The sequence below is a fragment of the Malaclemys terrapin genome, chromosome 8 (assembly GCF_027887155.1).
Source record: "Malaclemys terrapin pileata isolate rMalTer1 chromosome 8, rMalTer1.hap1, whole genome shotgun sequence".
Classification (NCBI taxonomy): domain Eukaryota; kingdom Metazoa; phylum Chordata; order Testudines; family Emydidae; genus Malaclemys; species Malaclemys terrapin.
In genome coordinates this window covers 13,449,822-13,473,740 of record NC_071512.1, presented here as the reverse complement: position 1 = coordinate 13,473,740, position 23,919 = coordinate 13,449,822, and the positions used below count along the sequence as shown (strand labels likewise).

Below are 23,919 nucleotides of genomic sequence, written 5' to 3'. Positions count from 1 at the left end.
CAACACTACAGACATTTTTGAATGCTTATCAATTACTGACTGTTCTCACACTTGTCTGATTTTCATTACCTATTTAAAATTCACTGAACCACAAATCCATTCCAAGCAATATTAGAATTTAGCTTAGGGTTCCTGTGACTTTGAAAACCCATTGATCCAGATATGCTCCCAAGTAACTGCATGTCAAGTCTTTATAGCTGGGTTAATTCACTTTATAGTTTTCTTAATGTACAAGGTTTTATGTTTTATTACATATCTATTATTTTCAGCATGGAGCGATGAATTAAATGCATATGTAGTTTAAAACAGGTCCAAGGTGCCAGCTGGGACTAATTTTAGAGCACTTTAAAAATTATTATCCCAAACCTTTTTTAATTTAAAACTTGAAATGAACATAACAAAAGCCACTCACTTTAGAAAAGATGAAAATCTGTGGAAGCAGCAATTCTAAGTTGATTCCATTTGCCTTATTACTCTAGATGGACAAATAATACTGAAAATTAGCATGCTATTTCAGGATATGTCAAGTGACTCAGAACCCACTTCTCCCACTCTTACTTATGATGAGCATAAAACTTTATTCCACAAGTAATCATTGGGACCATTCATGGAGCAAGGTACTATGTTTAATTGGAGTAAAGGGGGGCAGTATTGAGATTTTACTTTGCAGTTCTGTAGTTTGTAAAGAGGAATAAGAGGCAGAAGCACTCACTGAAATACTTTTTATCTTATAAATGTTAAATTGACAAGGTCAGAATCCTGTTGGAAATGCCACTAATTTCAGTAGCGTTACCTACAGGCTTAAAGTTGTGCATATACAGATGTATCTTGCTAAAATCAGGCCCATAATATCTACACTTCAGAGGGAGGGCATGAGACTTCATTAATGTTTGTAAAGCCTTTAACATACTCAGATAAACCAGCTTTGTAGAAGCACAAAAAGTATTATTTTTGGTAGAAATCAGAATAGTGAGCTTTGAAGTACCAATACATGATTCATAATAGATATTGTTAATTCCTCAAAGAAGTATCCATAAAACTTACAAACCCCAGGCAATAATTGGTAACTCAAGAGCTTAAAGTTGCACACAGCTTAAGTACCTTGCTGAATCAGAGCCAGTATGCATGTTAAAAATCGTTAAACAGGTACAGAGATTTGTCCCAAGATCACACAGCAATTCATCCACAAAGATGGAAATAAAATGTTTTGAATCCAGGCAGAAGATGCAGGGAAAAAAACCTTACTTTTCTCACCCCTAAAATAACAGCTATTCTCACTCCGTGGTAGCCGGGTGTCATGAAAAAAATTCTTGAGAAAATTCAGTGGTAAACCCTACAAGCATAGTACCTTGTGGCTTCCTAGAGACGACATACATGTTCTACTTACACTTCCAATAATCCAACTATATCTTTTCAATGCCATTAACAATCAACAAAGCCAACAAAATAATCCATTGCCTGTATCTCTTTATCAAATCCATAAAGTTCAGTTATTTCCTGATAAGCACATCTTACCTTAAGGAAACAACCCCCCCGCAGATGCTGACCCCCTCCTCCTCCTGTATACACATACCATGGAAAGTTCAAAATGAAAACAACTATTTCATACACACATTTCTGGAGACAAAATATTCATGTAACACCTGGACTGTAAGCCACATTTTGTCATTGCAAAGGAGGGGGGGGGGAAGCATCATGACTTACGGAATGCAGTATAGAGTTCTTGCAGGGTTAAGTAACCATCATTGTTGTAATCATCAAATCGGAGAAGATCTTCCAGCGTGCAATCCAAGAAATCATCTTCTAGAGCTTCTTTCTCCATTAGCTGCGGGAACAGCAAGTTGTACGAATAGTGAGTTGTGACACATTGTAATTTTGAAAGAAAATTTACCATTTCAACAAAGAAAAATGATATGCTCCAAAAACTGAGAATGGCATAAATTTAATATAAAGGGATCCTAACAGACATAGTGCACGTCACAATTAGCAAGGGGTTTAAACTTGACAAGTATTAAAAACCATTATCTTGAAATCAATGCAGGTATTTTTATTTTCCTGTTTTTCATCCTTACAGTCCTATCTGAATTTTTTTGTAGCCATCTTTTGTAATTTATGAGGCAACTGGTTGTGAATTGACGGTTGAGGCGTCTAAGATGTCAGCCATTCCTCGTCAGCATGGGTGTAGAACAGGGCTCATCATAATTGTAGCTTTTTTCTTAGCAGTCTAACTCTTGCACCCAGGTATTCCAGCAGGTGAAGTGAGTTAATTTGTTACTGAAGACTCCATGGAATGCAAGATACAAGGGTAATATTTTAGAATAATACCTGCCCTCTGATAAACATGTTTTGAATAGTTGCATCTGTCACAGGAGATGTTATTTCTTTGCTATTTACAGTATATTAGTGTAGAGGGCTAAAGCACAGGTAGCACATTGCTTTGGCCACTTCTAGTTTATTGCTGCATGAATAGAAATAGGGGCTAAATTTTTCTGACGTGCTCAATTCACTTACAAGCTTAAGTCTCATTTTCAAAAGCACCTAGTCACGGGAGATTTTCAAAGTCAGTGGCAGTCAGGCACTAAACTACCCTCTGTTCCTTTGACAATCTCCCCTTATATCATTAAGGGGAAATTTTTCAAAAGTAATTTCTGCATGTTGGACCTTAAGTCCAGTTGACTCTCCTGTGTGCCTAAGGGTATGTCTACACAGGGATAAAAGCCCTGCAGCAGGGCCATGGCTGACCCAAGCCAGGTACATGGGGCTCAGGCTGCAGGAATAAAAGTGGCTGTGTAGACATTTGGTCTTGAGTCTGAGCTCTGGGACTATCCACCCTCGCAGGGTCCCAGAGCTCAGGCTCCAGCGTGAGCCCTGAAGTCCACACAGTGATTTTTCAGCCCTGCAACCTGAGGTCTGAGAGTCCAAGTCAGCTGACCCAGGCCAGCTGATGGGTTTTTTTTGGTTTTTTTTAATCCCTGTAGAGATGTACCCCCTGCTCCTAAGTGATTCAGGCACTTTTGAAAATTTTACCAAAGAAACGTATACACTCAACTGCCAATTCTGAGCCCCTTGAAATCAATGGGGACAGAATCAGGCTACAGGAAATAATCATTTGCAACCTGGGGGACTCAGAGGAGGAGGAGAATTTCGACCCCAACACTGCACCTTTATCTCTGTACAGATGCATTAAAGTCATTGTGCCTCTGCAGGGCATCTGCTTGCAGGATCAGGTCCTTGGAAAGATTTTTGTTTGTTAATACATTTGGTTAGTATTTGGTGGGGTAGCCGAAGAAATGAAGCCCACAAATGCTAACTTATGTCAATGTAATATCACCATCTCAGCATATTAATAAAAAGGAATTAAATGTCATAAATTGAACTTATATGATTTATATCACGAAGTAAGGGCTTGAGTAAATTGTCAGCCTTGTTGATTATGATGTCAGAGTTGTTCCTGAGGCCGTGGATGGCGTTGTCTACTGCACAACAACTCTAACATCATAATCAAAAAGGCTGACAAAGGAGGTGCTGTCGTCACCATGAATAGGTTGGAATGTGAACAAGAGGCTGCTAGGCAGCTCTCTACCACCACATTCTACAGGCCATTACCCTCTGATCCCACTGAGGGTTACCAAAAGAAACTACACCATTTGCTCACGAAACTCCCTGAAAAAGCACAGGAACAAATCTGCACAGACACATCCCTAGAACCCTGCCCAGGGGTATTTTATCTGCTACCCAAGATCCATAAACTTGGAAATTCTGGACGCCCCATCATCTCAGGTATTGGCACCCTGACAGCAGGATTGTCTGGCTATGTAGACTCTCTCCTCAGGCCCTACGCTACCAGCACTCCTAGCTATCTTCGAGACACCACTGACTTCCTGAGGAAACTACAATCCATTAGTGATCTTCCAGCAAATGCCATCCTGGCCACTATGGATGTAGAAGCCCTCTACACCAACATTCCACACAAAGATGGACTACAAGCTATCAGGAACAGTATCCCTGATAATGTCACGGCAAACCTGGTGGCTGAACTTTGTGACTTTGTCCTCACCCACAACTATTTCACATTTGGGGACAATGTATACCTTCAAGTTAGCAGCACTGCTATGGGTACCCACATGGCCCCACAGTATGACAACATTTTTATGGCTGACTTAGAACAACGCTTCCTCATCTCTCGTCCTCTTACGTTCCTACTCTACTTGTGCTACATTGATGACATCTTCATCATCTGGACCCATGGAAAAGAAGCCCTTGAGGAATTCTACCATGATTTCAACAATTTCTATCCCACCATTAACCTCAGCCTGGACCAGTCCACACAAGAGATCCACTTCCTGGACACAACACTGCCAATAAGCGATGGTCACATAAACACCACATTATACCAGAAAACTACTGACGCTATACTTACCTACATGCCTCCAGCTTTCATCCAGACCACATCACACGATCCATTGTCTACAGCCAAGCTCTAAGATACAACTGTGTTTGCTCCAACCCCTCAGACAGAGAAACACCTACAAGATCTCTATCAAGCATTCTTAAAACTATAATACCCACCTGCTGAAGTGAAGAAACAGGTTGACAAAGCCAGAAGAATACCCAGAAGTCACCTACTCCAGGAAAGGCCCAACAAAGAAAGTAACAGAACGCCACTAGCTGTCACCTTCAGCCCCCAACTAAAACCTCTCCAGTGCATCATCAAGAATCTACAACCTATCCTGAAGGCCGATCCTTCACTCTCACAGATCTTGGGAGACAGGCCAGTCCTCGCTTACAGACACCCCCCAACCTGAAGCAAAAACTCACCAGCAACCACACACCACACAACAAAAACACGAACCCAGGAACCTATCCTTGCAACAAAGCCTGTTGCCAACTCTATCCACATATCTATTCAAGGGACACCAACATAGGACCTAATCACATCAGACACACCATCAGAGGCTCATTCACCTGCACATCTACCAATGTGATATATGCCATCATGGGCCAGCAATGCCTCTCTGTCATGTACATTGGCCAAACTGGACAGTCTCTACGCAAAATAAATGGACACAAATCAGACATCAAGAATGATAACATTCAAAAACCAGTTGGAGAACACTTTAACCTCCCCAGTCACTCAATTACAGACCTAAAAGTCGCAATTCTCCAACAAAAAAACCTTCAAAAACAGACTCCAATGAGAAACTGCAGAATTGGAATTAATTTGCAGACTGGACACCATTAAATTAGGATTGAATAAAGACTGGGAGTGGATGGGTCATTACACAAAGTAAAAACTATTTCCCCATGCTAATTTTTTCCCCTACTGTTACTCACACCTTCTTGTCAACTGTTGGAAATGGGCCATCCTGATTATCATTACAAAAGGGTTTTTTTCTCCTGCTGATAACAGCCCACCTGAATTGATTAGTCTCATTAGAGTTGGTATAGCAACACCCATTTTTTCATGTTCTCGGTGTATATATAGATCTTCCTACTGTATTTTCCACTGCATGCATCCAATGAAGTGGGATTTAGCCCATGAAAGCTTATGCCCAAATAAATTTGTTAGTCTCTAAGGTGCCACAAGTACTCATTCTTTTTGCTGATACAGACTAACACGGCTACCACTCTGAAACCTGTTACCTTATGAGAGGAGACTTAAAGAGCTTGGCTTATTTAGCCTAACAAAATGAAGGATGAGGGGAGATATGATTGCTCTCTATAAATACCTCAAAGATAAAAGGTCGGGGAGGGAGAATAGTTATGTAAATTAAGGGACAATGTTGGCACAAAGCCAATAGATAAAACAGGCAATCAATACATTTAGGCAGATCTGTGACTGCTAGTAGCAAATATCCCCAATGGCTGGTGATGGGACGCTAGAAGGGGAGGGCTGTCAGTCACTACAGAGAATTCTGGGTGTAACTGATCACCATAGTTGAGGTCAGGAAAGAATATTCACCCAGATCAGATTGGCAGAGACCTTGGGGTTTTTTGCCTTCCTCTGCAGCATGGACACAGGTCACTTGCTGGTTTGAACTAGAGTAGATAGCAGATTGTGTGTAACTGGGAGTCTTTAAATCAAAGGTGGGGAACCTCTTGTATCAGGGGACATTGACCCAACAACAGCAAAATCATCAATGGCAGGCCACACACGTTCAACTCACCTGCCTGGCGGGGCACGGAGGCTCAGGGCTTCCCGCCCATGGCAGAGCAAGCCAGTGCTCACCACTCTAGCCCCACAGGCACCATCTCATCCTGCTGCTGGGGGAAGCCCTGAGTCTCCGCTTCCACTTCCCACCCGGCAGGTGAGTTGAATGTATATTTACACACTATACATTTATTTCTCAACATAGGTTTTACCTCTAACAGTAACAGCTGTTTCTTTAGAATATATATAAACCCTTTTCACATTCCATTCTATATATGGACAGAGCTTTAGCAAACACTTAATTTTTATTCTGAATCTTTTAATTAAGTATAATGTAAACGATTGGATCATTCAATTTATAAAAGAGTATAAATAAAACTGTTGAAATGTAGAATGTTCAGGGCAGAAAAATCTTTAAGACTTTCTTTTATTTACAATTTTAGTCTTGACCTTATTGTATTAAAGGCAATTTGAAGTAATAATGCTAAAAAAATGACCCTTCACCTAGCAAGTAAAAAAGTTCAATAAAAGTGAGATCAACCATAACTTCAGAGCTAAATCTTTTAAAGATAGAAATGTCCCTGTCTTCTTTTGTATTGAAAATGTATTAACTTTTCATCTGACTGACAAGTTTTTACTAGCTCCTTTGATTTCATGTCAGAAGGAAAAAAAACAACCTATGTTAGCTGCAATGTATTCAGTAGATTTATGAAAATGACTTTAAAATATATTAGAGTTTTAAATGGCAATAACATTCCAGTTACCACAGTTGTTAATAGCTTTGTACATCCACAACTCTGAAGTTTCTGTGATATTTCACAGTAATGGGCTCAGAAGGAAACTTCAGTAGGGTCGTTCCACTGACTATGGCTGGAGTCGGATTAGGCCCTAAAAGGAGAAATGTGACCATACTTCATTTTTTATTTCCAAGGATCTTTTCTCACTGAACAAGAATTGTTTGATTTGAATTTAAATAAATAAACTAGCAAACTATTCTCTCTCCTCTTAGAGCTAGTTTCTGTCGAGTCCTTACATGAGTGCATGGTGGGAGTGTGATGGAATAAGGAGCCATCCCCCTTGTGGAGTTTATATAAGAGACTTGCAGAACTACAATGCACAGGTAATGCTCCTCAGGGATGCGTAATGCTCCAAAGTGGGAGGGGATGAGAAGAGAGTAGATGGAGGTGGTGGGGGTGGATGACCAGTGGAGCTGGCTGGAGGCTCTAGGAGTTATATGCTGCACTCCTCAAAAAGGCTGCTTCCCTTCCACACTGCGGGGCTCTGGGAGGCATTCTGTCTCCACTGCTCCTCATGGGACACTAAAAAGAACAGGAGTACTTGTGGCACCTTAGAGACTAACATGGGACAGTGCTGCTGCACATTGCCCCCAGAGAAGGGCTATGCCTAAATGCTACAATGTAGCCTATAATAATGACAATCAACTTAACAAACGAGTCTGTTTTTTATAGCAGTGCCTCTCCCTTGCCTCTCCGCCATAGCAGGTGAGATTGTGATTCCCTACTGCCTATTTTTCTTTTTAAATAAATGAAAGGAAATGAGAAGTAACAACTTATGTGCTGGCCACGGAAAATGCAATCACAGTATCTCCCATGGCACCACATTTATTTTATTTACCTCTTCTGATTTGCAGCAAAGCTCTGGTCTTTGGAGATTTCTGATTTAAAACTCTTACAAATTAAAAGACCCAGCTCAGATCAAACACCAATCTACATAGCAAATCAGGCAAATTAGTAGAGATCACAAAGCAGAGAAATTTAAATATATCCCTCCCTAAGAAATCTCTTAAAGTGTCTGGGAAAGAAACTGGCCATGTAGTATACCCTGCAAGTCAGCAATGGCGTGAGAGTTAAAAAATAATTTTAAAAGCATTGTTACAATGCAAGGAGTCCATTTCAGCACCAGACTTCCACTACCAGTACTCTAGATCTTTTCTCCCTTGCTTCATCTGTTGCCGGTCATTTGTAAACAATAGTGAGGGGTGAAGATAATGGGCAAGAGGATGCCTAGGCACCACTGTAACTGATCCGTGAGGACCAAAGATTAATCTAAGGCCTGGTCTTTATTGAAAAAGATTTATTGGCATAATTCTGTCAGTTAACGGTGTGATTTTTTTTAGCAGACAGTTATGCTAGTAAAAGTTTATATGCAATGCAATTATACCAGTGTAACTTATTTCACTTCACTGAAAGAATAAGGAAAGAATAAGCTATTCTGGTATAAAGCTGTTTATACCAATATACAGTTTTATCTATGCTGAACTAAAGGTTGGATTGCAGCTTGGATAGGCATGCTATGTAAATTATAGCTAGGATGGCTATGTCTAAAAATAGCCACAAAGATATAGCAGCAGCAGGTTCAGAATGGGCTGTATAAGCCCACCCGGAACCTTGGATCCATACTCATATTGTCAGCCTGTGCCTAGGGCCTGTGCTGCTGCATCTTTACTGTTATTTTGGAGCTAGAGTCAAGCTAGCACACTTACGCCAAGCCGAGCTGGGGTCACACTTCCAGTTGCAGTGTGGATGAATACATACTAGGGTTACCATACGTCCGGTTTTTCCCGGACATGTCCGGCTTTTCGGCAATCAAACCCCCGTCCGGGGGGAATTGCCAAAAAGCCGAACATGTCCGGGAAAATGCCAGTCGGGCACTTCCCCTCCCGCGGCTGCTCTGCTCCTGCCCTGACTCTTCGGCTCTGTTTAAGAGCCGAGCTGCCCGAGCGCTATGGGCTTCAGGCAGCCCCCTTGCCTCCGGACCCCAGCCGCCGGCAGGGCACTTCCCCTCCCGGGCTCCGGCGGCGCAGGGTCCGGAGGCATGGGGGCTGCCCGAAGCCAGTAGCGCTCGGGCAGCTTGGCTCTTAAACAGAGCCGAAGAGTCAGGGGAGGAGCAGAGCAGCCCCCGTGCCTCCGGACCCAGAAGAGTGAGAACCAGAGATGCTTATCTAGAGCAAAATGATAAAATGCTAACTTTTGCAACTGAAGTGGCTTCCTAAGAGCCATTTGCTTCTAATTATTCTCATGTAAAGCATAATAGAATAGTAAATATATATATACAGATAATTAATTACAAACATTCTAAGTTTGTTTCCCTAATTTTAAAATTCTCCTGTGGTTTTAATTAGGTGAGCTGAGACAAATGTGTTAAGAGACCTGTGGAACTGCTATTGTTTTCTGAAGCTCGCTCTCCTAAGGGTTTTTTCGAACTCACTTCTGCCCACTGCCTATGGCTATCATTTAACACTATGATGCACTCAAATCCAACTTTACAGCAGAGAATTCTTCTTCTTTAACAATTCTTCTGAAGATGCTCATCTTTTCTCTTGGAACACTTTTCTAACACTGGATCTCCTAAAATCCCAACCCTAGTTTTTTCAACAGGGCAATGCCCTGCTAAGAGTCTATGAACACACAAACAACTTTCCTTTCCTTTTCCTGGGGGGAGCAGCAATGTCCCTGAAATGGGCTGCTCCAAGGATACAAACGCAACTGCTCCAGTGTCTATGACAAGTGACCAATAATCACATCCACACCCCCATGAGTGCAGATTTCTGACTGGGGACTCCCACTAGCATCCTCTGTCTGCCACTCCTGCATAGCAGCAGGACTTGAGACTTGGAGACAAACTGCCTGCCTGCAGTGGGGTTAAGTGGGAGGGGTTTATGCATTGGCCAATCCCACTCTCTCATCCCAGCCAGCCAAATGAGTAACTGGTACAGAAACCTGCAACAAGCAGGGTCCCTGGCTTGGATGCAGCTATTTGACCCATAGCTAGGAGCTAATTTTTCACGTTGAGAAGTTATATTTCTCTGTGTCAAAGGATAGCCATCTTCACCATTTAATCTACGTCTGGGACTATTTATCCATAGCTAAGATATGGTAGGTGAGCACTAGGGCACATCCATACACTGTGGGCCGACATACTACACCTCTGGGGCCCAGGCTGTTCCGAGATGCTTCACACATTTAGCCTGTGATGGTGTTCCAGTACAGAGTATGTGCTGTAGCTAATGTTGTGTGTTGTGTAGTGAGATTGCCTTCCTCTTCTTGCTTCGTACCCAGCAAGCTTTGGCGAAAGGAACAGAGTATATAAATCCTTCTTGCTGATACATTGGGTACCACAGTCAGGACTCTCTCAGTACCTCCATTCTAGCACCTGCTGGAAACTGATTGTACCTTAAGTACACATGGAAATCAGTTCAACGCTCAGTGCTCCGTGTTTGGTTAACTTTACCAATTAGATTAATTCAAACAGCACAGCATGTTGGTAATTAAAGATTATTGTTTTTCCAGACTCTGCATCTTCTCTCATTTTATTATGTTCCATAATCAACACTTCAGTAACTGCAAAGGGATGTGGGGGTGTCAGGACTGAGATCCCTACTTTGAACTTTAGGGTACAAATGTAGGGGCCTGCATAAAAACTTCTAAGCTTAATTACCAGCTTAGCTCTGGTTCGGCTGCCACCATTTTCAATGGATTTCCTCCCTGGGAAACCTTGAAAAACCTTCACCAAATCCCTGGTGAAAACAAATCCAACCCCTTGGATTTAAAACAAGGGGAAATTAACCATTCCCCTCCTTCCTCCCACCAACTCCTGGTGAATCAAGATCCAAAACCCCTTTGGATCTAAAACAAGGAAAAAATCAATCAGGTTCTTAAAAAGAAGGTTTTTAATTAAAGAAAAAGGTAAAAATCATCTCTGTAAAATCAGTATGGAAATCAACCTTACAGGGTAATCAAACTTAAAGAGCTCAGAGGACTCCCCTCTAGTCTCAGGTTCAAAGTACAGCAAACAAAGAGAAACACTCTAGTAAAAGGTACATTTACAAGTTGAGAAAACAAAGGAAAACTAACACGCCTTGCCTGGCTATTTACTTACAAGTTTGAAATAGGAGAGGCTTGTTTAGAAAGATGTGGAGAACCTGGATTGATGTCTGGTCCCTCTCATTCCCGGAGAACGAACACACTCCCAAACAAAGAACACAAACAAAAGCCTTCCCCCCCCAAGATTTGAAAGTATCTTGTCCCCTTATTGGTCCTTTAGGTCAGATGCCAGCCAGGTTACCTGAGCTTCTTAACCCTTTACAGGGAAAAGGATTTTGGAGTCTCTGGCCAGGAGGGATTTATAGTACTGTACACAGGACAGCTATTACCCTTCCCTTTATAGTTATGACACGCCCCCCAAATCACAGATAGTGTTGGATGTTCGGTTCCACACTGGCTGTGATTTCTTCCTGGAGTTCTAGGAGAAAACAGAGTTAATAAGACACATGTACCTTTAGACATACTACTGATTATATAAAAACTAACAATATGTTTCATTCCAAAAACAATTGTTAACCAGTTAACTCTGGGAAACTTTCCCGGGAGAGTGCATCAGCCACTTTGTTAGAAGCTCCCGAAATGTGTTGTATTTCAAAATCAAAATCTTGGAGAGCTAAACTCCACCGAAGAAGTTTTTTGTTATTTCCCTTGGCGGTATGAAGCCACTGTAGCGCAGCATGGTCTGTTTGTAGTTGGAAACGCCGTCCCCAAACATATGGGCGTAGCTTTTCCAGCGCGTACACAATGGCATAGCATTCCTTTTCGCTGATTGACCAATGGCTTTCCCTCTCAGACAGTTTCTTCCTGAGAAATACGACAGGATGGAATTCTTGATCCGGTCCTTCCTGCATTAAAACTGCTCCCACGCCTCGCTCGGACGCATCTGTGGTTACTTGGAACGGTTTGTCAAAGTCTGGGGCCCTTAGCACAGGGTCAGACATGAGTGTTGCCTTAAGCTGGTTAAAGGCCTTTTGACACTCATCAGTCCACTGAACTGCATTTGGCTGTTTCTTTCTGGTTAGGTCTGTCAGCGGGGCGGCGATTTGGCTGTAGTGGGGTACAAATCGCCTATAATATCCAGCCAAGCCTAAGAAGGATTGGACCTGTTTCTTAGACTTTGGAACCGGCCACTTTTGGATAGCATCCACTTTGGCCTGTATGGGATTTATAGTTCCTTGACCCACCTGGTGCCCCAGGTAAGTCACTCTGTTTTGGCCTATTTGACACTTTTTAGCCTTAACAGTTAGTCCTGCCTGCTGGATGCGCTCGAAAACTTTTTCCAGGTGCTCCATGTGCTCTGCCCATGAATCAGAAAAAATGGCCACATCATCGAGGTAGGCAACTGCAGATTCTCCCAATCCCGCTAGGAGACCATCTACAAGTCTTTGGAAGGTGGCGGGTGCATTTCGCAACCCGAAAGGGAGTACATTGAATTCATACACCCCTGCCTGGGTGACGAAGGCTGACCTTTCCTTAGCGGGTTCATCTAGTGGTACTTGCCAGTACCCCTTGGTTAAGTCTAAAGTAGAGATGAATTGGGCATGTCCCAATTTCTCCAATAGCTCATCTGTGCGTGGCATTGGATAGTTGTCAGGACGAGTTACAGCATTTAGCTTACGGTAGTCCACGCAAAAGCGTATTTCCCCATCTGGTTTGGGAACTAGAACCACTGGAGATGCCCATGCACTCTTAGAGGGGCGGATTATACCCATCTGTAGCATGTCCTGGATCTCCCTTTGTATAGCAGTTTTGGCATGAGGTGACTCCCGGTAGGGTGGGGTTCTAATAGGGTGAGCATTACCTGTGTCAATGGAATGGTATGCCCGTTCGGTCCATCCTGGAGTGGCTGAGAAAATTGGTGCAAAGCTTGTGCACAGCTCCTTGATCTGCTGTCGCTGCAGACGTCCAAGGGTCATGGAGAGGTTCACCTCTTCCACGCCACCATCCTTTTTCCCTTCGTAGTAGACACCTTCAGGCCACTCCGCGTCATCTGTTTCCTGGGCGGTAAACTGGCAAACGTTTAATTCTCTGGAATAAAAGGGCTTAAGAGAATTAACATGGTATACCTTAGGCTTTATGTTGGAGGTGGGGGAGGCTATGAGATAGTTAACAGCTCCTAGGTGCTCCTGGACCGTGAATGGTCCTTCCCACGACGCTTCCATTTTATGGGCCTGGATTGCCTTTAAGACCATGACTTGGTCTCCTACTTTGAAGGACCGTTCTCTGGAATGTTTATCATACCAGGCCTTTTGCTCTTCCTGAGCATCCTTTAGGTTTTCTTTAGCAAGGGCCAAAGAATGTCGGAGGGTGTTTTGTAGGTTGCTTACAAAGTCTAGAATGTTTGTTCCTGGAGAAGGCGTAAACCCCTCCCATTGCTGCTTCACCAACTGTAATGGCCCCTTAACCTCACGGCCATACACAAGTTCAAATGGTGAAAACCCTAAACTGGGATGTGGTACAGTCCTGTAGGCAAAAAGCAACTGCTGCAACACGAGGTCCCAATCATTGGAGTGTTCATTTACAAATTTACGTATCATGGCCCCCAAAGTTCCATTAAACCTCTCCACCAGGCCATTGGTTTCATGGTGGTAAGGGGTGGCAACCAAGTGATTCACCCCATGAGCTTCCCACAGGTTTTCCATGGTTCCTGCCAGGAAGTTAGTTACCGAATCTGTAAGGATGTCGGAGGGCCAACCTACCCTGGCAAAAATGTCTGTTAATGCCTGGCACACACTTTTAGCCCTGGTGTTGCTTAAGGGTACTGCTTCCGGCCAACGGGTAGCAAAATCCATGAAAGTCAGTACGTACTGCTTTCCTCTGGGTGTCTTCTTTGGGAAAGGACCCAGAATATCCACAGCTACGCGCTGAAATGGGACCTCAATTATGGGTAGTGGCTGGAGAGGGGCTTTAACCTGGTCTTGGGGTTTTCCCACTCGTTGGCACACCTCACAAGACCGGACATAATTAGCAACGTCCTTGCCCATTCCCTCCCAGTGGAAGGACTTCCCCAACCGGTCTTTGGTTCTGTTCACCCCAGAATGGCCACTGGGATGATCATGGGCTAAGCTCAAGAGCTTTACCCGATACTTAGTGGGAACTACCAACTGCCTTTGAGGATGCCAGTCTTCCTGGTGTCCACCAGAAAGAGTCTCCTTGTATAAAAGTCCTTGTTCTACAACAAACCGGGATCGGTTAGAAGAGCTGAGAGGCGGTGGGGTGCTCCGCGCCGCCGCCCAAGCTTTCTGAAGGCCGTCATCTGCTTCCTGCTCGGCCTGGAACTGTTCCCTTGATGCTGGAGACATCAGTTCCTCCTTGGACTGTGGACTGGGGCTTGGTCCCTCTGGAAGCGATGCAGGTGCTGGGGCTGTTTCCATTGACTGTGAACCGCTGTCCGCTGGTGCACTATGTGGTAACTCAGGCTCTGGCTGAGCCTCTTGGGTAGGGTTATCTGCTGCTTCTGCCAGTTCAGGCTCGCTGGTGCCCTCTGGCGTTGGAGTTGTAGACGGGTTTGCAAGGGCTGGACTCAGGGCTGGCAATGGTTCTGGTGCTGGTTGCGTTGCCAGTTCCGGTTCTGGGACTGGCTTTGGCTGGGTCTCTGGGATTGGATCCACTACGGCTGTTGCAGTCGTTGGCAGAGGATCCAGTTCCACCACCTTTGTCTGGGTCTCCGGTAACACAGACGGGGCCCTGGTGGACGGCTCAGGAACAGGGATGGGGGTGAAAGCTTGCTTAGCCTGGCTGCGGGTGACTATTCCCACCCTCTTGGCTACCTTCACATGGTTGGCCAAATCTTCCCCCAGCAGCATGGGAATGGGATAATTGTCATAGACTGCAAAAGTCCACATTCCTGACCAGCCCTTGTACTGGACATGCAACGTGGCTGTAGGCAAGGTTACAGATTGTGACACGAAGGGTTGAATTGTCACTGTAGCCTCTGGGTTGATGAGTTTGGGGTCCACTAGGGATTGGTGGATAGTTGACACTTGAGCCCCAGTGTCCCTCCAAGCGGTAACCTTCTTTCCGCCCACTCTCAAGGTTTCCCTTCGCTCCGAGGGTATGAGAGAGGCATCTGGGTTTGGGGATCTTTGGTGTGATTGGGGTGTAATGAACTGTAATCGGTTGGGGTTCTTGGGGCAGTGAGCCTTTATATGTCCCAGTTCATTACATTTAAAACATCGCCCTGCTAAGGTATCACTGGGACGAGGTTGGTTGGTGGAGACTGGTGTGGTGGGGTGAGAAGGCGTCTGGGGTTTCCCTTGGGATGTGGGTGGGGCCTTGGGTTGTCCCCGGTGGTAAGGTTTTGTTTCGGCTTGCCCCTTCTGATATTCGCTCCAACTGCTACTAGTTTTTTTCTTTTCTGCCACCTCCACCCATTGGGCTCCAATCTCCCCCGCCTCAGTTACAGTTTTGGGCTTCCTATCTAGGATGTACCTTTCTATTTCCTCAGGAACACCCTCTAAAAACTGCTCCATTTTTACTAGGGAAAGCAGATCTTCCAGAGATTTAACATTTGCTCCTGATACCCAGGCATCATAATTTTTGTCAATGTGGTAGGCATGACGGGTAAATGACACATCCGGTTTCCACTTTAGGGCTCTGAACCGCCGACGGGCATGCTCAGGTGTTAGCCCCATTCTGAGTCTGGCCTTGTTTTTAAAAAGTTCATAACTGTTCATGTGTTCCTTAGGCATTTCAGCCGCCACCTCTGCTAAGGGTCCACTGAGCTGCGGCCTCAGCTCTACCATGTACTGGTCTGCAGTGATGCTGTATCCAAGGCAGGCCCTTTCAAAATTTTCTAAGAAGGCCTCAGTATCATCGCCTGCCTTGTAGATGGGGAATCTTCTGGGATGGGAAGTGGTACCTGGAGGGGGGTTGTTAGCATTGGCTGGTGCATCCTGCTTAGCCTTTGCTACTTCCAGTTCATGCTTCCTTTCTTTTTCTCTCTCCTCCATCTCTTTTTCTTTCATCTTCATCTCTTTTTCTTTCAGCTCCATAGTTCTGTTGTGAGCCTCCTCTTTGGCTTTTTCCAGCTCCATCTCTCTTTTATGGGCCTCCTTTTTGGCTTTTTCTTCTCTTTCTTTTAGCTCCATCTCTCTCTTGTGGGCCTCCTCTTTGGCTTTCTCCTCTCTGTCTCTCAGCTCTATCTCTCTCTTGTGGGCCTCCTCTTTGGCTTTTTCTTCTTTGGTAGTCATTTTCCTGTTTTCTTGTGCTGGGTCACCCCCTTTGCAGTTGACAAACTGGGAAGCTCTCAGCTCTGGCTGCTGCAGAGTTAACAGTAACTTTCTAACTAGCTACTCCCGAGGATGTAAAAAGAAAAAAAAAACAATTCATCTTGTAAATACCTTTTACCAGTCATTTGCTAATTGAACCCTTCTCTTAACAAAGGACCTGTAAAAAAAACTTAACACCTCTGCCTTCACGCAAGGAGAGATAAGATATGCATCTATCTACTTCCAGCTCGGCTTTCCAAGCAGCTAGAAGGAAAAAAAAATCTCACTGGCTTTTGGGTTTAAAATGATCCCACCGCTATTCACCATGTCAGGACTGAGATCCCTACTTTGAACTTTAGGGTACAAATGTAGGGGCCTGCATAAAAACTTCTAAGCTTAATTACCAGCTTAGCTCTGGTTCGGCTGCCACCATTTTCAATGGATTTCCTCCCTGGGAAACCTTGAAAAACCTTCACCAAATCCCTGGTGAAAACAAATCCAACCCCTTGGATTTAAAACAAGGGGAAATTAACCATTCCCCTCCTTCCTCCCACCAACTCCTGGTGAATCAAGATCCAAAACCCCTTTGGATCTAAAACAAGGAAAAAATCAATCAGGTTCTTAAAAAGAAGGTTTTTAATTAAAGAAAAAGGTAAAAATCATCTCTGTAAAATCAGTATGGAAATCAACCTTACAGGGTAATCAAACTTAAAGAGCTCAGAGGACTCCCCTCTAGTCTCAGGTTCAAAGTACAGCAAACAAAGAGAAACACTCTAGTAAAAGGTACATTTACAAGTTGAGAAAACAAAGGAAAACTAACACGCCTTGCCTGGCTATTTACTTACAAGTTTGAAATAGGAGAGGCTTGTTTAGAAAGATGTGGAGAACCTGGATTGATGTCTGGTCCCTCTCATTCCCGGAGAACGAACACACTCCCAAACAAAGAACACAAACAAAAGCCTTCCCCCCCCAAGATTTGAAAGTATCTTGTCCCCTTATTGGTCCTTTAGGTCAGATGCCAGCCAGGTTACCTGAGCTTCTTAACCCTTTACAGGGAAAAGGATTTTGGAGTCTCTGGCCAGGAGGGATTTATAGTACTGTACACAGGACAGCTATTACCCTTCCCTTTATAGTTATGACAGGGGGGAACAAAGCTGTTCCAATATTTTAAACTTACTGTAACACTAATACAGTGTTTGGAAGGCGGGGGGAGGGACAAGGTTCATTTTCTAATTTAAATCCATTTTTAAATGCAAATTAAGTCTATATTTGTCAGCTAGCTGGAAGAATTTCAAAGAATGAATGTAAATAGTGAGGGATTTATTTTTGGAAGGGATGGTGAGAGGCCTGGATAAACTGCCATATTTCTCTTTGTAAAGGATCCTAAACTGCTTGACAAAATGCCTCGGTCTCCCAAGGGAGGCGGGGAAAAGACCTTTTATATACTACAGTAGAATTTCCTTCCTTCACCTAATGTTAGACAGACAGTTACACGCAACTATTCTCACAAGAATTTGGCTGTGTTATATTCAATTTACACGTAGAATGAAAAATGCAATCCATTTCATAATTCAATTTTCATTGAGCGATAAACCCACCTGAGCCAGTTCAGAGCTGCTGAGGTGTCCGTCACTGTTTATATCCAAGTACTTAAACATGTCCTCAACTAACAAGCGCTTCTGGGATGTTCTGTCCTCTACAGGGCTGCTCAGCTGGCTGTGGTGATGAGCTTGAAGGTCCAGGAGTATGCTTTTAAGACGGCTGTAGTCTGCCATTGTGCAAGTGTCACCTAAAAGATAAGACTGTATTACTGGACCATGTATTTTTACCTTGATCTGTGTAAAGGACTGAACTTCTAAAGGGAAAAGTAAGGCACAATCAAAGACAGCCTGTCTGTGCAGATGTTCAGATGCTATGCTTTAAGGAGATCCTATAGTCATTCCCTGTTGTAATAGCTAGCATTTTTAATAAATCCGACCTTCAAGGAAGCTCTTAAACATGTTCCCGTACAGATTACAAAGCTCTGGTTAGCAGCTACATTACGCCTAATAATCTCCACCCATATTAAATTATATTCCTACTATATATTCCTTAACAACACTTATAAAATAAATACAGACAGCCAATGATAAGGAAAAATAAATTCTAGCAAGTCTGAGTTTTCAAAGCTTAAGTGCCACTCTAGAGCCCTGTACCAGGTGAAAGGTGGCATTGCCCTGACTAAAAACTGTAAGGCTTTTTGACAAATGAGGCATGAAACACACAGTGACACTAAGTATTTTATCTCACTGGCAACGTGCTACAAAAAGAGAGAACTTTACATCCATCACAAGCTGATAAATTGGCCACCAGGAAAATAATAGAGGGTGACAACCTTAAAGACCTAAATGCAGCTGGGGTTCATGGCATTGATTGTATCTATCACCCTGCATGGGACTGAAGCAGAAAGTGCTTGTGCTAACCCCTGAGATACTATCCAGTCCAGGGCCAGATTTTGCTTCCAGTAAAAACGGTGGCCTCAATGCAATTATTCTGGAGTGACATTGGTATATTTGAGCAAAGAATAAGACTCAATGTTTATGACCTAGAAATTCCTACTGAGACAGCATTGTAAAAGCATGAAAGACAGTTCTCCAACGACTTCCCTCGGTGAGAGCTTGGAGGGCATCTTACTCCGATTTAAGAGGCTTATGCCTGAGGCTCTTACTCAGTTTAATTCTTGACATCAGCTTTTAAAAAACTTTTTAATTTAAGGCCCATTATTGTCCTTTTTGGGGTCTGTTCTTAGCACAGGCAGGAATTGCTTAGGTAGATCTGGGGCATATCAAGACAACAATAACCCAAAGAAAATCTTCTTCCATAGAGAAGAGGCTCTTTCAGGGACAGATTTTCCATTCTCTTTGTTGCTGGATTGCATTGTTTGGTTGGTCACTTTGATGGGAGAATAAGACAGGAGGGAATCAGGAGCATTTCCCTCTGTCCCACTCAAACCAAAACTGGATTATTACAAGGTGGGATGTTTTTCTTTGACAGCAGACACATCCACTCAGAATATTTTTTGGCACATCTGTGCTCAGAGCCTCTAAAAATACCTTGCATCTGAAGAAGTGAGGTTCTTACCCACGAAAGCTTATGCTCCCAATACTTCTGTTAGTCTTAAAGGTGCCACAGGACCCTCTGTTGCTTTTTACAGATTCAGACTAACACGGCTACCCCTCTGATACTCTAAAAAATACCATGATTCTACTAGATGTAAGGCATACAGACAGGACCTAGCTTCATTGCTTCAGGTGGCATTTTCTAATCAGTGTCCTAGCAAGATCCATGCTGAGACTAATATCAACAAGACACTTCGGATGTCTCTTCCCCTTCTGTCAGCCCCCTACATTTTCTGAAGGCCTCTCTCCCCCCCATGGATATAGACCACTCCAGAGCCTGTCATCAAAATTCCTGCAGTGACCAGAAGGACTGCTGGAGAGCGATACAAAAAATTCCCTCTCCTTTTTGTTATCGCCACAGAGCTCCTGGCCCTTCATCCTTTTAATCTAGGAACAAGTGATTGAACTTTCATACTCCTTGTTGTGCTAATATTGGGTTGCCAATTTTCTCTTTTGTCTATTTATATTTCTGTACTTTTTCCAACATCATGTCAATTGTTTCCCATTCCGAGTGAGGCACCCAGATCTCTGTTTCTTTCTGTCACACGTTTAGTTAGAGAAAAATCAGCTGCCTTCCTCATTGTAATCAAACACTTTTGCTATCCTGATACCTTTTTGGCTTTGTCTACTGCAATCGTATTTCCCCCCCTCATCTGAGAGTTGTTTTCTCTCCAGTGTTTCAGATGTATACTGTATCATAATGCACGTGCATAAGCGGGCAGAGTTAAGGTTGCATGGGAAATGTAAATGTTGGTGTTACCTAACATATGAGTGCTTTGCATATTCAAATATAATTTCTGTATGTAATTAATTATAACGACTCTTTATTCTTCTATAGCGCCTTTCATTCAGAGATATCAAACGGTTTAAACAAATATTCATTAATGAGCTTCGCAATGTCCTTGCGAGGCAGGGAAGTGTTCCCATTCTCATCTTACCATGGGGGCACACAGAAGTTAAGGGACAGCTGCTGTGCACATTGAATTCCATGAGCCCTTTACCATCGACTCTCATGGAGCTCGCAGGCTAAAAATAGTAGCGGAGCTGCAGTAGCATGGGCAATGGCAGGATGCACAACCCCCTGCCTGAGCCCCGTAGGTACGTACTTGGGGCAGCTAACCCATCCGTCTGCTGCCTCTGCTACTGCAGCTATTTTTAGCACGCCAGCTCTATAAGAGTGTGTCTACACCAGCAGGGACTCACCCCCTAAGCTCATCACGGAGATGTAGCCTGACAGTGAGTCAGTGGCAGAACTCTGGAATCCCGTCCCTGTGCTCGAACCGTGCTTCTTTCCAATTTATTAATCTTAACCTTGATAAACTTTCTGGCCTAGACGTAATCACCCTCGAATGACTTGGAATCTGGCAACAGATCATTGAGCCATTACACACCTATTTGCAAAATTAATTTGCTGTGGCACAGTGCCATGAATGCTGCGACTTGAGCCGAAAAGAGCACAGCTCCATATATAAAGAAAAGTTCTCATGTGTCAATGCAATCAAATATATCAAATGTGAAAAGAATGGGCACATTGTACCAATGTGCCAGTCTTATAACAGGAGCTTGCTCTGAACATGTTGCCAGATGAAGCAGAGCAGACATTTACAGGGAATGAGTGTTTGAACACAAACACCATGGGGGTTGGCATATCTTGCCTTTGGAACACTTTGGAGCTAATTGGATGCTTCATTTGTTGTATAAATACCACTAAGCAATTAAACTCCTGAATAACTGGGTTGCTGGAAGGGATCTGCTGGGCAGAGAGCTCACTTCACAACCTCACCACCTATCAGCGCAATGTAATTTTTTACACTTCCGTATGCGTTCTCTATCCCAAGGAAGTCTCAACCTGCTGCCATGGACTATTAGAGCATGTTTTGAAAGGATGCTTGTGCCTACGCATACCCAGCAACCACCACACATCCACATGGTGCCTCTGCCAATTATTTGGGTGAATTGCTGGGCAGGTATAAAAATCAGAACTGCATGTGGGGCCAAGGTGTGGGTATGCACACATTTCAGTGGCACACACAGCATTAGGATTTTGTAAAGGGCTTTCTATCTGCCACCCACTCCTCCCTCAGAGTCCAAGCAGTTTTAAGTGGCATCCCATCACTATTTTTCCTGTAGATACTACAACAGGGGTTCTCAAACTGGGGGTCGGGACCCCTCAGGGGGTCGCAAGGTTATTACATGGGGGGTCACGAGCTGTCACCCTTCACCACAAACCCCGCTTTGCCTCCAGCATTTATAATGGTATTAAATATATTTAAAAGTGTTTTTAATGTATAAGGGGGGTCGCACTCAGAGGTTTGCTGTGTGAAAGGGGTCACCAGTACAAAAGTCTGAGAACCCCTGTACTACAAGGAATTAGATGGAAACCTGACAACTCATCGCACCGCGCCTCATCCATTGAAAAGCCCATCCTCGACAACATGGTGTTTGCATCCTAAAGTAAGGTGTATTACGGAGATTTGAGCACACACAGGCTTTGAAACTGTGGCCCTTAAATTGCAGCACAAATCAGTCCCAAAACACAAAACAAACCACAGTGGAGACCAGAGATGGACAAAGTCAGCAACAGCCACTAACAGCAACTTCCAGAGTCTTTGCAAATCCTATCATATCCGGCAAAATGCATTTAGCATCATGTTGCTTTTACTTCCACTCCTGCTGCGGCTATGTCCAGCATGGGGAACTGTCCAGCAAAGATCTACCCTGAACAGTATTATGGTGTCATGATACTGAATATAAACCAAAGAGAACCAATATTATTGAACATCATAGTTGCATTATCCTTGCCTCCAGTTTAAAAGAGCACAAACTGATCACTAGGATAAGAACAAACACCACCACCACCACCGGCATTTAGAATCACAAGCAGCGGAATGAGTAGCAAACTGCACAATCATTGGGAAAAGGGGGAAATTATAGCCATTTTAACTAAAGGAATTGGGGCAAATTCCTATCCTAACAAAACTGTAGCATCTTTGATATTGACACCTAAGAAACAGAACTGCATTTTTAAGGTCTCGCCCACTTAGCTATTATTATTTCTTCTATAATGAAGAATTTAGTATTACATTTTCATAGTTTATATCACCGTTACAGGGCAAACTACTTTAGACCCCTTGTATTTCCTCTTGAGAACATCACTTTGGAGACAGGCATGAATCATGTGCTTCAGCCGCTCTGGAATAGGATCTCTGGCTGGCCAGCGCCCCATTTCCCAAATGTGTGAATGCAACAGGCCCTACTGGGTTTAGCAATTGGGTTGCCAAGGTTCTAATCGCACAAAACCACACACCCTTGCCCTGCCCCCTTCCTTGAGGCCCTGCCCCCGCTCACTCCATCCCTCCTTCTCTTGCTCTACCCCACCCTCACTCACTTTCCTTGGGCTGGGGGTTGTGATGCGGGAGGTGGTGAGATCTCTGGCCAGGGGTGAAGACTCCAGGGTGGGGCCATGAATTTGGGGTTCCGGATGCAGGAAGGGGGCTCTGGGCTGCGGCCAAGGGGTTCAGAGTGTGGGAGGGGGCTCTGGGCTGGGGCAAGGGTGAGAGAGGAGGTACAAGAGGGGGTTCAGGGCTGGGGCAAGGGGTTGGGGTGCTGGAGGGGATTCCAACTTGGGGCAGGGGGCTCGGGGAGGGGGATCCAGCTGGGGTGGCGCTTATCTCAGGCAGCTCCTGGAAGTGGCCGGTATGTTTGGCTCCTAGGAAGAGGGGCAGGGGACTCTGTGCGCTGCCCATGCCTGCAGGCATTGTCCCCACAGCTCCCATTGGCCACAGTTCCTGGCCAATGGGAGCTGTGGAGCCGGCACTTGAGGTGGGGGCAGCGTGCGGAGCTCCCTGGTCAACCTTGTGCCTAGGGGCCAGACATGCTGGCTGCTTCTGGGAGCCACGCAGAGCCAGGGAACCTGCCTTAGCCCCACTGCGCCACCGACCAGATTTTAGCGACCCTGGGCGTTCCAGTCAAAAACCGGATGCCTAGCAACCCTGTTTGGCAACAGTAAGAGTCCCTTCAGAAGCCTGTGACAATAGAAATTTGTGGTGACACGGACCCTGTCAGCAGCTTCACAATGAAGCATTATTTATTCATTCACCCAAAGGAACAAGGCATGCAGAGCGAAGGTGTAGAAGACATACTCATTGTTGTGCCCCTCATGGCTGCCCATGGCAGCCCCCATGTGTCTGTTGCCCCTTTGCTGGCAGCAGCTCAGGCCACCCGGTGCTTTGTCTCTTCCTGTGAGTCAGCCCTCTGACCAGGTCGCTTACAGCCTCTCCCCTTCAAGGGTAATAAAAAGTTCAACCAAAAATCTAAAATGTATTGAAGTTATACCAGGCCTTCAAGCCTGGTCTCAGCTCAATAATCCCTGCCCCTTTATTCCCAAGGCTTATACCTCCCTTCTTGGAGGGGTTGGTAAAACCCAGGCCCATCCTCTCCTCTGGGTTCCAGCCCAGAAACACTGTATTAAGCAGCTGAGCTCTGCTTCCTGTGATCCCTCGCTACTCCCTTGGGCTGCTCCTACCTTTGCCTGTTTGCAGGAGTCTTCCGCAGAG

The 23,919-nt window shown here is 44.4% G+C and overlaps 1 protein-coding gene across 2 annotated transcripts in view; it reads right to left on the bottom strand.

Annotated features, from left to right (window-relative positions):
* The window catches only part of FSTL4 (follistatin like 4), a 471,972-nt gene that overhangs the window by 201,827 nt on the left and 246,226 nt on the right, over positions 1–23,919 (bottom strand). For both annotated transcript variants that reach the window (XM_054036449.1, XM_054036450.1), the window contains exons 5-6: positions 17,804–17,994; positions 1,705–1,825 (exon numbers count right to left, since the gene is read on the bottom strand). In XM_054036449.1, the coding sequence (XP_053892424.1) occupies positions 1,705–1,825; positions 17,804–17,994 (312 nt within the window). The remainder of the gene's footprint in view (positions 1–1,704; positions 1,826–17,803; positions 17,995–23,919) is intronic.